Here is a 13,957-nt window from a genome sequence, read left to right on the forward strand (position 1 = left end):
TGAGTACTGCAGAGACTTAGGGATTTACAATATCCACACTGCTCGTGCTCTTCCTGCAGTACATAAGAGTTGCCGTTCCTGAGGTTGCTGAGCAGATCTTTGGCTTTTTACAGGATATTGAGAAGTGTGTCCCCTGAGCATTAATAGATATGTGAAACAGATGCTCTGCAGCTTTTTCTGAAACAATGTCCTCTACTTACATGAGACTGTGGAGGCTGCACTTGGTGAGCTGGGGAGATTCTTCCAGATCTGCATTCTCTGACATACAAGTGACAGGGATGGATGCAAAAAGCTTTTGTGTGAACCTTTTTCTGTAGTAGACATTCTTAGTACTGCAGTAGGTATCCTTCTCTTGCCTGAATGAGCAATCCATACATTTGCAGAAGGATGTAATTTTACTCCTCTATGTAGAGGATAAAATAGTTGTTGAATCATTAAGAATATGTGTTTTGATCTAGGATGAAGTTGGGAAGGCAATTGGAACCTGTATAAGGACAAGATTAAATGTTTCCTTTTTTCTGTAACTTTTCCATATTCCTGTATTGAATAACTGCTGTCTTACTGAGAACTTCTCCTGGTACCACCGAGAAATCCACTAAGAGCACCAAAGAAACTTTGTCCTTACCAGTAGGAGCGGTCTAGGGTGGGAGAAGTGTTGAAAATCAGCCACTTCCTTCATTGCTATGGAGCCTTCCAAAATTCAGTTTGAAGTTTTACATTGTATGGGTTTATAAATCCTGAATTGTTGCAATGGTGTGTTTTGCAAGTGAAGTTAGTGGCACTGAGTACCCTCCACCTGTTTTACAGTGACAGCTTTTGCAATTCATATGTTTTTGCATGATAGCTACATAAAGCAAGGGTTCACTTCTGAGCAATACATAAAAGAAGAACAAATTCTCTGCATCACATCCTCACTGTGCTTGCTCGATGCCTTACAGCGATATGACACTGTTGTTGGTAGTCACGAAACAAACATGTTGCTGTAAAATTACATTTTATTATGTGATTGCTTTGTGGATAGCTGTATCTCTTCTTTCTAAGGGCACGTAATCACTTAGGTTGACTTGGAGCCTGCATGCTAGCTCTTATGTATATTCCAGGTAATATACATAGGTTTTCTGCAATAGTATTGATTCTAACAGAAATAGAAGAAATAGTGTAAAGTATGTGTCTGTGGTATTCCTGACAGGTTAGCACCACGTACATGAAATCTCGGGAATTTTGCAGGTTTGCTAGTGGTTACTGTTTTGTACTGACTTTGAGACAAAGCAAATACAGATACTGACCTTCAATCTCATTTTGCCATCTCTTTTTTCACAGCTTCCTGTTATGGGAGGAGCCTTTATGGACTCGCCCAATGAGGACTTTAGTACAGAGTACTCCTTGTTTAACTCATCAGCCAACGTCCATGCAGCTTCTTCCATGCAGAATCCACCAGAAGAGACATCCCGTTCTTCAAATGATGCCATATTGTTATGGATTGCAATAATAGCAACAATTGGAAATATTGTGGTTGTGGGAGTGGTGTATGCATTCACCTTCTAGGATGACTGCCACTCCAAACACTGTAAGAGAGGATAACTGCAACAGTATTTGTCATGTGTATGTATGTTTGAATGTGTGTATATATACATGTATATCTATATAAATATATATAGGTAGGGACTTTGTTGATTAAGTGCTGCCACAATCATGGGAATGAAATATAAGTTAATCATCTTGAGTCTTGATGGCAGAAAGTTTGGATGCAATTGCAAATTGTATGGAGGTGAGAGCTTTAATTGAGAACAGAGCCAATACCAGTTTTGTATAGAAATATAATAAAAGAGAGACCAACATGAGTATAGTAAATACAAAGAGAAAGTGAAATTTATATAGAAAGTGCTTATTTTCTACTATTTAGACTTTTCTAGCAGCTCTTCTGCATTTTGTCGGCTTTTTTTGTGCATTTTTTACTGTGGTATAAACTTGTATGAAATTGTTCTATGTCATGTTTGCTGGACATCTTAGTTTTCCAGATGGACTAAATGGTCAGCATTGGCTCAGTTCTGATGAAGTACAAGTTCCTCCTGTGTGTTTTCAGTGTGTGCACACACTAGGCTGTGTTCAAAATAGTGAGTCTTAAAGCTATGGTGGGCAGATGCATGCTATGTAGTACTTGCCTTCCAGTATCAATTTCTGGATCTGATAATCTATAAATTGATGCTAAACCTGTTTGCAGGAGGAGGCATAGCTATTGCCAGGTGTGGCTGGTCTGCAGACCCTCTCCACTCCAGAGGACAACATGTTAATCAGAGCAGCAGCACAAGCTCCCTTTTCTGTCTAGAGGTACTGGTTTTCAGTGACAATAACAGTTGTAGTAATTACTTTAAAGTTCTGTCTGGCTCTTCTTGACAACTCAGCCTCTAATGATGAAAATATGTATGACGATGATCTGGATGTGGGAGGCAGAACTCACTGTTTTCCAACACTCCTGCTATTACTATCAATTTCACATGAAAGTAGGGCACTTTCTTTGGGAAAAGCCACACAAAGGTGTCACTCAGTTTCATTAGCAGAGTGGTGGTTCTTTGCTGTTCCCACTCTTCTTCATGGTGAAGAATTTAGTATAGTGCTTTGGGAGAAAGATGCAAACATTGCTAATTGCACTAAGATTAATATTCTAGGAAGTTTAAACAAAGCATTCCACTGGCAAATTCATTAAGCAATAGAATAATCCCATTGGGCAAGTACCATAGTGTTAAACTGGTTTTAATCATGGTGGAAGTTTTTTGCTCTTCATGCAGAAACAGTGCTTGAGAGATCTGGCATAACTAGAGAGCCTACATAAACATGAAGAAAAGTCCACGAGCAATTGATACAATTACAAAGGCAACAGAATAGCAGAAAATGGTTGGGAACAGTACATTATATTGAGCAATATTTCCATGGGTCCTACGTGTTTGTACGCCAGACCCTGTCCTTCTCAATTCTGCATTGGAAACTTCTCTGCAGCCTTCCAACTTCACTTAACAGCTTGCTTTTTGCTCAGCAAGAATAGGAGGAGTGTAAGAACAGGAAAGGTACAAAGTTTATGCAGCTCTTCTGTTTATTATTATCCTCTGCCTGTGAAGGAACAAATAACTATTTTAAGACAGTGAAAATAATAATTTTTGAATTGTTCTTAAGACTACAGCTATTTTATTAGACAGAATTTGCTTTCTGTCTTGCTGATCTTCCAGAACTGGGCTTCTCAAACTTTTTCCCAGCACAGTTCTCATCTGTCCTCAACCACCTTGATAAAATCCTGTCTCCAAACAGGGAAATAGCTACACACATAGAAGCTCAGTTCCTCAAGTGAGTTGTCATTGTTTTTCTCATCCTCACAGTAACTTAGTTTCTCCCTCTCCCCACTAGCTCTGTTTGCATCTTTCCCAGCGTTAAAGGACAGTTCATAGTGTGGGGAAAAAATATACACAGTGACTACTGAGTGGTTATAAATACTGATTTGGGGCATGCTGCTTTGATTCAAGTAACTGTCCACCAGCCCTCAAGGAGAATGGGTTTAAAGAGAAAAGAAAAAAAATCCAAACCTCTCTATTCATTTGGCAACTCTTAGTCCAGCCTCAAGCTCAGTGGCAGACAGGTGTCAAAAATAGTCTCTGTACATGCAGGTAAGGCTTTCTGGAATTAGGGTAGTAGCTGTATGAGACAGAAAAACCTATACAGTACATACAGACTTAGAATGTGTCTGCTACTTTCAAAGGGCAGGCACTTTGTGTTATTTGTGTTTATTTTTTAAGGAGGAAGAGGGAGATTTCCACCAGAGGTGATTTTTTTCCTTCCCGCAAGATTTTATAACAATCTCTGAAGCAAGGAAGGCTAGAGCTTGTTTTGAAAAGATACAACTCTTGAAAAGGAACTGCTCATGGGAACAATGCATTGTCCCTCAACAAAATAAGTCCAAATGATAATTGGAGTTACTACCTAAAGCAGGCTGTGTAAAAATCACTTCCAGGAGCCTCATCAGAACACAGAGACAGAGACACACAGACACAGAGAACACGTGCATATCTGTGACTTACTTACTACCTTTTTTGTGCTATTTCTACACCAGTATATACCTGACTCTTGCACTGTCTTGTGAGCACAGAAGTGTCCAATCTTTCTTTCAATTCCATTTTTCTCCTAGATATCATTCACTGTTGGGCTTTGCAATTTCCCCACATTTTTTTTATACACTGATAAGCTTACAAAAAGTACATGGCTGCTGTGGGAAATCTGGGTTACAGTGAAGGTGTTTGGCCTTCGTTTTCTGGAAGGGACATGGACTGTTCTCCGAAGCTCTTCTGTAAAAGCAGAAGAGCACTCCGTGCTTTGCTGAGCACTTTGTGTATCAGTATGAGAGCAGAATTCTCCTTATAGAAGATCTGTAGTTTAAATAAAAGCATCTAGCGCAGATAAGTTACAAGATCACGACTGGAGTTTGCTTTGCGGTAGACAAAGCAAAACACTTTCTGTATGCTATGTTCTAAACATCATTGTGCAAACACAAGAAGCGATACTGGATATGCTCTGCAAAGTTGTTAATGAGCCATGGGAAGCAGGTAGACAGACTAGATTACCTAACACATCTCCTCTAGCCATGGCCTCTAGAGATTGATAGCAACATATCAAAGAACTTAACTGTCTCTCAAGAATTTTTTTGTTCTAAGCAGCCAGCAGCTTGGCATGGAAGCTGTGCAACCACCACAGCAAAGAGACTCAAGGCTGAACAGTTATGGAGGTTGGTACAAAGGCACATTAAATAAGGGAACTGAGTGGGGAAACGCACACATTTACTTCTGTTATATTTTTATCTGCAAGGGTAGAAATCTGGGTTTGTCTACAGCATTAACATCCTCCTAAAATAAAATGAGGGAGGAGGATATATTTCTGTGTCTGAAAACTGAACAACAGATTTTGAAACTGAGCTGATAGATACCCCAGAGGTAATGAGATCCCTTCTTCAAAATCCTTGTTTGCAGTGGGACTTCAGGGCAGTCAGCATCCCACCAAACCACTGGGCAGCCTATAATAATAAGTCCCAAAACAAGAGTGAATAGAAGCAGCCAGCTGTTATCATCTTATCCTGTGCATCCATTTGTACATCCATTTGAAGATAAAAGGAAAACGTGCCTTTGTGTCTGGGACCAAGTGAAGTCAGGAGTCCTTAGTCTGTAGCTTGTGATATATTTTGTCTGTTATTAGAAGCTTTCATTTTGCTATTCTCAAACAATTCCAGTCGTTAATATCCTCTTCACATTTCTCTGCAGGCTGCTGAGAATTATTAATTTCACATAGCTCTGTCTGTTTATCCAGTGTAATTTTACTGGGTTTCCTGTGGCTAATCACAAAGCAGAATCTGGAAAATTATTCTTTTCAAGGTTGATTTCCATTATTGAGAGAAATAAGCCAAAAATCAGAATCCCAGAATCCCGCAAAATCCTTCTGTGCTTTCTGAGCATTCAGAGCTCTGGAGAATTTGATTTCATCTGGTTAATGCACAGAAAGGAAAAGGGCAGTCAGGTCCCTGATGATAATGTCAGACATCAGGGTTCTGACAGGCTTCATTAACTCATGCTCTGCCCCTCTGAGCCCTGCTGGCTTTCTGGACACACAGCCCGCAGCTGAGTTTAAGTGAACTAACCATCAGGTACAGCATGTCCCTCCTCATTTTACAGCTTCAGGAAAACAAGTGCATTTATTTCTTTCACAGGAAGAGAGCCAGAGATCAATATTCTGCTAGGTATATTGTTACTGGTACCAATATTTTACCCATAAGATAAAGACAGGGATGTTTTAACATGTAGCTAGGCATTTGCCCCTGATCTGTGAACATCCTAAAGAAATCGAAGCATCATGAGGTCTTAAAGTCTCCTACTGCCCTTGATCTGATGCTAACTTTGTGTGTTTTCTAATACAACCTCTCTTTGCCTTTTACCTTGTCTTTCCAGTTTGAAATAGTGAAAATTAAATCATCACTCTGCTATTCTCTTGCTGTAGAGGGAATTCCTAACAGCTAGGGACCAACTCTGTCCCATTTTAGGTTTTGGCCCTTCAGGTACAAAGAAAGGCAAAAGTGTCCATTTGTCTATCTGGGGGACTCCAACAGAATAGGTGCCTTTTGCAGAACAAAATGGATGGCAATTTTATCTCATTCTGGCCCGTACAAGAGTATTTACAACATGACCAGACCTAATTTTGCAGTAACCTGTTTTGAGAATTACAGCAACACAGGCAGGAACTGGAAAAGAAAACAATCTGGATTACACAAACCTGTCACATATCTAATCATCTCAATGACTCCTCTGAAGATCTACCTGAGTGTCATAGGCAGGCTTGATCTGTTGGTACCAAGGCAGATGCCTTTTCGTATGAGCACAAATGGTGTCTCCCATCTTTTTGGGGAGCTTTGGGAGCATTGTGCCACCCATGCTATATTTTCCATGCAGGCTGCTAGTGAAGATATTTTCCAGTTGTAGAAAATACTCAAAAAACTTCCCATGTTGGTAGAATACATACAAGATTTACCTTCCAGAACTCTGCTTAGTGTCACCCAGGTTTCTTAAACATGGAATGTTGATGAGTCAAGTATCATCTGTACAGTAGCATTACCTCATTTTAATCTACAGCTTTATGCCAGTAGATCTCAAAGGGGTTCCTACTGTTACCCAGACTTTTAAAGGGCTGAGAACAGAGACAAGTCACTTCTCAAGAATGTCTCAAAAGTCACTACCCAGTCCTTTAGGCTGCATCATTCCTCATTCCTCCCCAAAGTACCCTGAGCTGAACTTGCATCCATCCCTTTAAACACCTTGTCACCACCATGAGTCTCTATGCTTTCATTTTATTTCTCCCCTTGTCTTCTCTGTATTCTTTCCATTCCCTGGTATCAGAACATGCAAGCATTTTGAAGCCAGCAATGTTCTTCAGCCTTTCTTAACCACCTTCTTGACTGACCTTCACTGACAGTAAGGTCAGTGAAAAGTAAGGCCTTATCCCAGTAAATGCAAAGAGCAGGGATACACGGTCTCTTCCTGTGGGAAGATCTTAATCATTATCTGCTTTAGCAAACCACAAAGTGTTTCCCCCAAGCAGAAGTGTAAGATGTGGCCATGAAGCTTGTTAACTGTATTGTCAGCATCCATACTCCCACAGCTCCTTTTAGAAATTCACATTTTATAAATATAGTGCAGTGTTCTGCAGTCAGCATTTACTGAGCATTCCTCAACCCAAAGTCCCTTGTTATTCTTAGCAAACCAGAATCACTGGTAATGCAATTGGGCTGGGGCAAGGGGAGTGGAAGTGCTATACACAGGAGGCTTGAAAAGCTCCATGTGATGTATTGTAGGGTCAAGGCCATCAAGCACTAGCCTAATTCAGTGAAGAAAAACAACCACAATGTGCTACACCATGGGTATTTCAAATCAAGTCACAGCTGTAGCTCTCAGATGCGCAGCCAAGCTACAATAGCCACATTGCACATTTCTAAATCTTGTGGTGAACAAAAGGAGGTGCATTCCTTGGCCAGAACCGAGATTGCTGAACAGCCTCCCTCACAAGTCCCTCTTTGTTCTGGTATTGTTTTGGAAGCTTCCTGAGCTGCAATCATTAAGGTGATGTCGCGTTTCCGGTGGAAGTCAGTCCCACTAAGGAGCGAATAAGATTGAATTGTTTACAGAGCTAAGCCTAAAACTCTGTTCAGTTACTGCCTTCATAAGTATGATCAAAGTTCCTGTGCCTGCAAGCTGCTCTATCCAGAGGGACCTTTGCCTCCACCTGGAGTCAACTGGATTAATAACACTTCTTCTACGCCTGACATCTGCTTCAGTGGATCAACTTGCAGGACTAGCTCTGGGTTGCTGGTGTTTTATTTTAAATATATCTAAAGATGTCCATAATTTCCTAATAGAAAGAAAGAGAGAAAGAAAGCAGAATGCTGTATTTTTTTAAATGAGAAGGTGATAAAAACCAAATCTGAATATTTTGATAGATATACTGGAAGGGTATATAATGTAGCAAACAGTTGCACTATTTTTTCTATTGTCTGAGCACCTAACCTGAGAAATATTTGTTGTTTCTCTAAAAAAGACCTCTTTCAATTCTGAAGTTATGAAATTTGGAAGGATGGAGTGCAAAGCCTGAATGCAATTTTAAGCTAATGTAAATAAATCCAGTAGCTAGATTTGTGAGGTAGCCTATAACATTTATTTTTGAGTTATCTCATCTCTTATATTGCCTAATTGTTGGGGGTTTTTTCCAAAATAAAATAAATAGTAACATGCATCTGTACTTCACACAAAATCGCAGTCATGGAAATTACATCCTTGAGGTCATATAAAACAGCTTTACAGAAGCCCTTCATTATGCACAGTTATTTTTCTGAATAATCTTTGATAATTTAATTCTCTTGTTCTTTCTGCTACCCTGTTTTGTACACTAACAGGTTTTCAGGGCTTCTCTGTCTTGTTTTTGTAATGTATGGGTTGGTTTAAAGAAAAACCTTTGCTCTTGTAATCATTGTTCTTGAAATGTGGATCTCTATCTGTAAAGAGAAAAACAACTTTAAATATGCCCTCTGTTTTCTCTACGTTCACTGTAACAGAAATGTATTATTTTAAGCTCCTGTTATATTCTTTTCCAGTTATCGACTGCTTTCACTGGGTGTACTTAGTACTGGTTCATTCTTTTGCTATGGTGAAAATGACAAGTTTTGTTAAAATCAGATGGAAACTGTGTTTTTGGATAAAGCTCTTCAAATTGATGGCAGGGTGTGATTTTTCATTTTATTCTCAGTTTACTTTAGAAGTATGGAAATGTGGTTATTTAATTATTACCTCCAGTGGCACACTGACACTAATAATTTGTTGCAATTTACAAATCTTCATGATTTGTCAGCCTTTAGAAACCATCTCTATTGCATATATGGCACAAACGAAACACCATGGCTGTTTGTACAGAAATGGATTCACCTGCTCTCAAAGTCCAAGAAGTGCCTCAACATCTCTTGGAGCCAAAAACCAGATGTCTCAACTTCTTAAAATATCAGCTCAGAAGCCCTTATACTGTGAACCCTTGTGTCACTGCTCTTTCCCAGTTCTCTCTTCAGGTTAGGATGCCCATCCTGTCCCATGGTGCTTTTGTGTAGGTGTTTTTGTGACAGTGGCCCCAAGCTTCTGTCCCAGGGCGGCCATTCCAAGGGCTTTCGGGGCCTCAAGAGGGCATCAGACTTCACCATAGGATGTTCAATAAGCTTCATAAAAGTAAATACCAGCAAAAGGACAACGTTTGGCTTTCCTAATACAGTGCAGCATGTAGATTATCACATGCCTTATGGTTCTCTAAAAGGAATCCAATAAGGTAAGCGTGTTCAGATCTACTGAAGGAATGACAAAAGGATGTGCTAAATGATCTCTTATGCACAATTTTAAATAAAAAAATCACTTACCTTTGAATGAAGAAAACTCGGAACATCACAAAGATGCATACACCAATGCTGATAGCAAGTCTAGCAAAAAATAATATAAAAAAAATCAAAAACGTGTTTTCTTCTAGTCCCAATCTTCTTCAGTCTAGCAACAGAACATACTTGAGTTTACCCATCAGAATGTAAGGCAGTGCAGTTGCTACACTACAGCAATATCTAATTATGATTCACTTTTCCATTACAGCTGTGCAATCATACAGATCTCGATTCTCTTCATTTCTTAATTCTGTACAATAATTAGAAATGAGAATAATTTAGAAATGGAAGAGAATGTTCTGTTGAACAGTCAAAGAGGAAGAATATTAGTCATTTAAAGATTTAACTATGTGTGTTCAGATTAATAAAACCAGCTGAAATTGTTGGCACTATTTTTTTGCACAGCACTATCTCCATAAACAAAACTAGATGCTAGTGTCTGCTAATGTAAATTGTTTTGTAATGAGACTAATGAAGCCTTTTAGCCCAAGAAAACCTGTCCACTATAACATTTCAACTAACATATTTTGCTTTGCCTAATGCTACATTACAGTTTTCTTTAGGATAAAGAACAATCAATTCAAATATTTTTGAATGACTAAGTGACTTCACTGTGTTAACAGCAGCATGCACATGTCTTATACTGGGCTTGATGAAGAACTTCTACAAAGAGTCTGCTATCCATTTCATTGCCTGCTGGGATAACAGAAACATTGGAATCAAACAGGAGCTTGCCTTTTGCTTTGAATTCTTAGGAGATGCCGCAGTGTTTCTGAAAGGCAGAGGGCCGAGAACACCACGCTATGAAATTGCCAGCTCACGTGCAGTGCAGGTGCTGGCACTGCGACTCTGCCTCCACCATGGGGCTTACACCAACGCCAGTCAAGCCAGCCCACTGGGCCTCCCCCTGGGCCTGCCTTCAGGAGTCAATTAATGTTGTTTCCTGTAAAGGTTTTCTTTTGAGCTAATTGATGCTGTAATGGCATTATTTTGAGCTAAGCAAGTCACCCACAAGGTTTGTATTACAGTTTATAAAGATGCATCTTATGATGCTGAATAGATGAGATCAACCGACTCCCATTTTGCCTTTACATATTTGGATAATCCTCACCCATTAGAGGCAAGAAGGATGCTCCTTTTATGAAGATTTTTTCTTTTCATTTCTGTTTTGAATTACAAAAGTTTTATGCCTGCAGATGTTAGTTGGGTACAGAAACAAGGTTTACTGCTCTGTGAATTTCCCTAGTGACTCCTTAAAGAGTAAAGTGATTTATTACTCCCTGGGCCTCCAGTGTAGCAAACAATATTAAACAGAATTTTATTTTCTCTGCAGCTCACTTCTTCTTTCAAGCACCTGGGCACTTTTTTTTTCTTTCTACACTTTAATTTCATACTCTGTGCTAATACCCAAATTCTTTTGATCTCTGGCAATATTTATTACTTGAAAAGACTTCATGGAAATATTCACCAAAGTCCTCTGTGATAACAGCTGATACAAAGAAAGTATTTACAAAGTACTTATTTCCCTCACCTTCTGGTAAATCAAAGTACTTGTTAATTCCTTTGAAAGCCTCATGCTTTTGTTTTTTTTTAATAGTTTATATAACCACATGAGTTTCTCTTAACCGTACTAGTTTCTGTTCTCTGTGCAACCTTCCCTAGTAATTTCTGCTTACTGTTTACTGATTTGATTTTGTTTCACAATGGTTCCATCTTCTGGAGTCCGTCTTGATTGGAGTCTCCTAAAGTCACTCAAACTTTGACCGTGTAAGAGTTTTTCTCACCTTCCTGCTTCCTTTGTAGTTCAAGGATATATAGGACCTAATTCTTAAAGTTGTTGTCTCAGTTGCCTCACTTCTGATTGTAGGATACTCTAAATGAAACCTTGTTTTTCCCATCTTCCAATCGCAATCTAGAATTCCTATTCTTCAGGCAATTTTGGAAAAAAAAATCCATTCTAAATGTGAACAAACAGAAAAACATAAAACCGACAATATTTTGTCCTATTTCAGAATGGTTTTGTTTAGCTTTGATTTTACCTATAAGACATTAAGAGACAGATGATATGACAAGAATCAGAGCATTTTTACTACAGTACAGTTCAACAGTGTAATTATAAACAACTTTGGACTCTGATATTCTAAAACTTGCAATATAATCTTGCCACTGAAACAACTGTAAATATATCAGTAAGTGAGGAGCATATAGTGTCAAAATTGTCAAACTGATTTTTTTTTTTTTTTAAATAATCTAGTAGCTCTTGTGATCAAAACACTTCATCAGATGTGTTTTAACTTGTTCAAGTGCTGGGGTTAAGAATGCTTTCCCTGATGAGGCTGATTTAAGTTAGACAAGAGCCACCCTTACTTTATAGTGCAACAAAAATCCCCTGCTTCATTCAATGCTTATGTACTTGCCAGCAGTTAGTTAATGCTAAGTGGGGAAGAGCTGTCTCAGAAACCAGCCATGTCAAGAACAAGTGACTTAGAGGTCTAAAAAGCTCTTCTTCAAACCAACTGATTACTCAAACAGCACAGGAAATGATCACAAGCACTAATGAAAACTACAGCAGGGCTGCTCTGATGAGAAACTCCTGTGCTTTCCAAGGGTTTGTGTGCAGCATGGGGCTGGGAAGGAGGGCTCTGTGCGGGGCTGCTCGGGGGCTTGCCAGGACAGAGAAGAGGCTGTGTCCCTTCAAAAAGGAACACACACAGCTGACCTGGGAAATTACTGCAGAGTAACTACCAGTTGTAGGTGACTCCATCCTCTGTGTAGATAAATCCTGTGACTCACTACAGGGAAATAGGAAGTGTCTCCTTCAAACCTGCATGGTAAGAGACTTCCATTATAACACGTCTATTTTAACAGGAAAGAAACATGGTGAAAGAATAAATGTTGAACCAAGTGGTGAAGTACTCGTTTATATTCAAAACAAACAAACGAACACCTCCCCCCCCCAAATCTGGCATAGAAGTAAGGATGATGTCTCTTTTAAACCACTTGAGTATTTCCTCTTATGGCATAATACAAACTAGAGAAAGTGCCACCACATCAGATTAGCAGAACCAGAGTGTGGGACCATTCCAAACTGGAAACAAAACAAAACTCTACCACTGTTGTTTTTTCCTGCGCTGCAGGTGTCAATTGCCTATTCCATGCACATCCCATAGACAAAATTGTAGTACAATATCAAGGTTTAAAACAAAACAACCACACACAAAAAAAACCAAAATCAAAACCCACCACCACACACACAGAAAGGCAAATTTTCCTGACGGCTTTAGACTGACCCCTTGAAGGACAGTTTGTGGTTTTTGCAGCCTGCTGGAAGGGCAGCTCTGCTGAGTCTCTAGGAGCAATTCTGTGACTGGCACTTCAATGGCAAGAGTGACTTTCGCATGACCCATTACTTATGCTGTGGACTCAGTCAATGGACTTCACTATCCTCATGCACCTCCCATTTAATGTTGCAAGTTCTTCAGGACACCAAAGACTGCAAGATAGGACTTTATAACCAGCTTAGTATCTTGTCAGTGTAGTCATTTGTCTTCTGCCACTTTCTTTAGCATACCTACAATTACATTAATTTATTCATTCAGCTCACCCATTTGTCTTCTGCCACTTTATTTAGCATACCTACAATCACATTAATTAATTCATTCAGCTCACCCCAGAGTCAAGATTCCACTGAAAAGTTGCCAGAACTGATATCTCAAGTTTCCACTTTGTTGTGAAGAGTGTACAAATTACATTCAAAACTGTTCTCGCTCTCTTGTGTTTGCCTTTATTTTCAGTGCAAGCACAGGAATCCATAAACTTCAGCCTATCATTTCTCTGTATGAGGATCCATATGTCCAAGTCCTGTCCAAAAGCCCTTCTGGCCAAGCCTTGTTTCCATTGCCTGGCAGAGATGTGCAAAGAGCACTTCTGGGCTGAGAAACATTACACCCAGAAAAGTCCTGGTCTTCACCTGTCTAGATTGGGGACCTCACTAGAGTATGTGAAGTTACTTTTTAGCTTGCATGCCAGGTCTTTGTTTGTTTAGGAACAGTCTGATATATGCCTTAGTCTTGCTTAGACTACCTGGTAAAGAGTTCATCCCATTCATCTTCACCCAAAACAGCAGAAGCATTCAAGGCTGACCAGTGATGCAGCCTAAGAACTGATTATTACTTTATCCCCCTGAAGTTTTTGCAGGTGAGAGTTTTGACAGCATAGATCCTGAGATTCAGCAAACTATAAGACCCATGTGGTTAACAGCTCATATTAAATGAGAAATGTAATTTCAGCATCAGGTCTTGACATTTGATGCCAAGGTGAGTGGGCTGAAGCATTCTACATACCATATCCATTCTTATGGGTTACTACACTGTCATGTTGAGATTCCTCCTCTCCTGATCAAATTGAAAAAGAAAAATTGCTTGCCTCTAGGTGTTTGAAGTTAAATATTTTCATGCAAAAAGAAGTCTCACC

The 13,957-nt window shown here is 39.4% G+C and overlaps 1 protein-coding gene across 1 annotated transcript; it reads left to right on the plus strand.

Annotated features, from left to right (window-relative positions):
- Positions 1 to 1,320: 1,320 nt before the first annotated feature.
- Positions 1,321 to 1,545, plus strand: CUNH14orf132 (chromosome unknown C14orf132 homolog). Its single transcript, XM_010166733.1, has one exon. It carries the CDS (start codon positions 1,330 to 1,332, stop codon positions 1,543 to 1,545), a length of 216 nt encoding a protein of 71 aa, XP_010165035.2. The 5' UTR covers positions 1,321 to 1,329.
- The last annotated feature ends 12,412 nt before the right edge of the window (positions 1,546 to 13,957 follow it).

This window comes from Antrostomus carolinensis, unplaced genomic scaffold, assembly GCF_000700745.2.
Source record: "Antrostomus carolinensis isolate BGI_N321 unplaced genomic scaffold, ASM70074v2 scaffold9424, whole genome shotgun sequence".
NCBI classification, from domain to species: Eukaryota; Metazoa; Chordata; class Aves; order Caprimulgiformes; family Caprimulgidae; genus Antrostomus; species Antrostomus carolinensis.

Coding starts and splice junctions, on each gene's coding strand:
- CUNH14orf132 (XM_010166733.1), top strand. CDS start 1,330: ATGGGAGGAGCCTTTATGGACTCGCCCAATGAGGACTTTAGTACAGAG.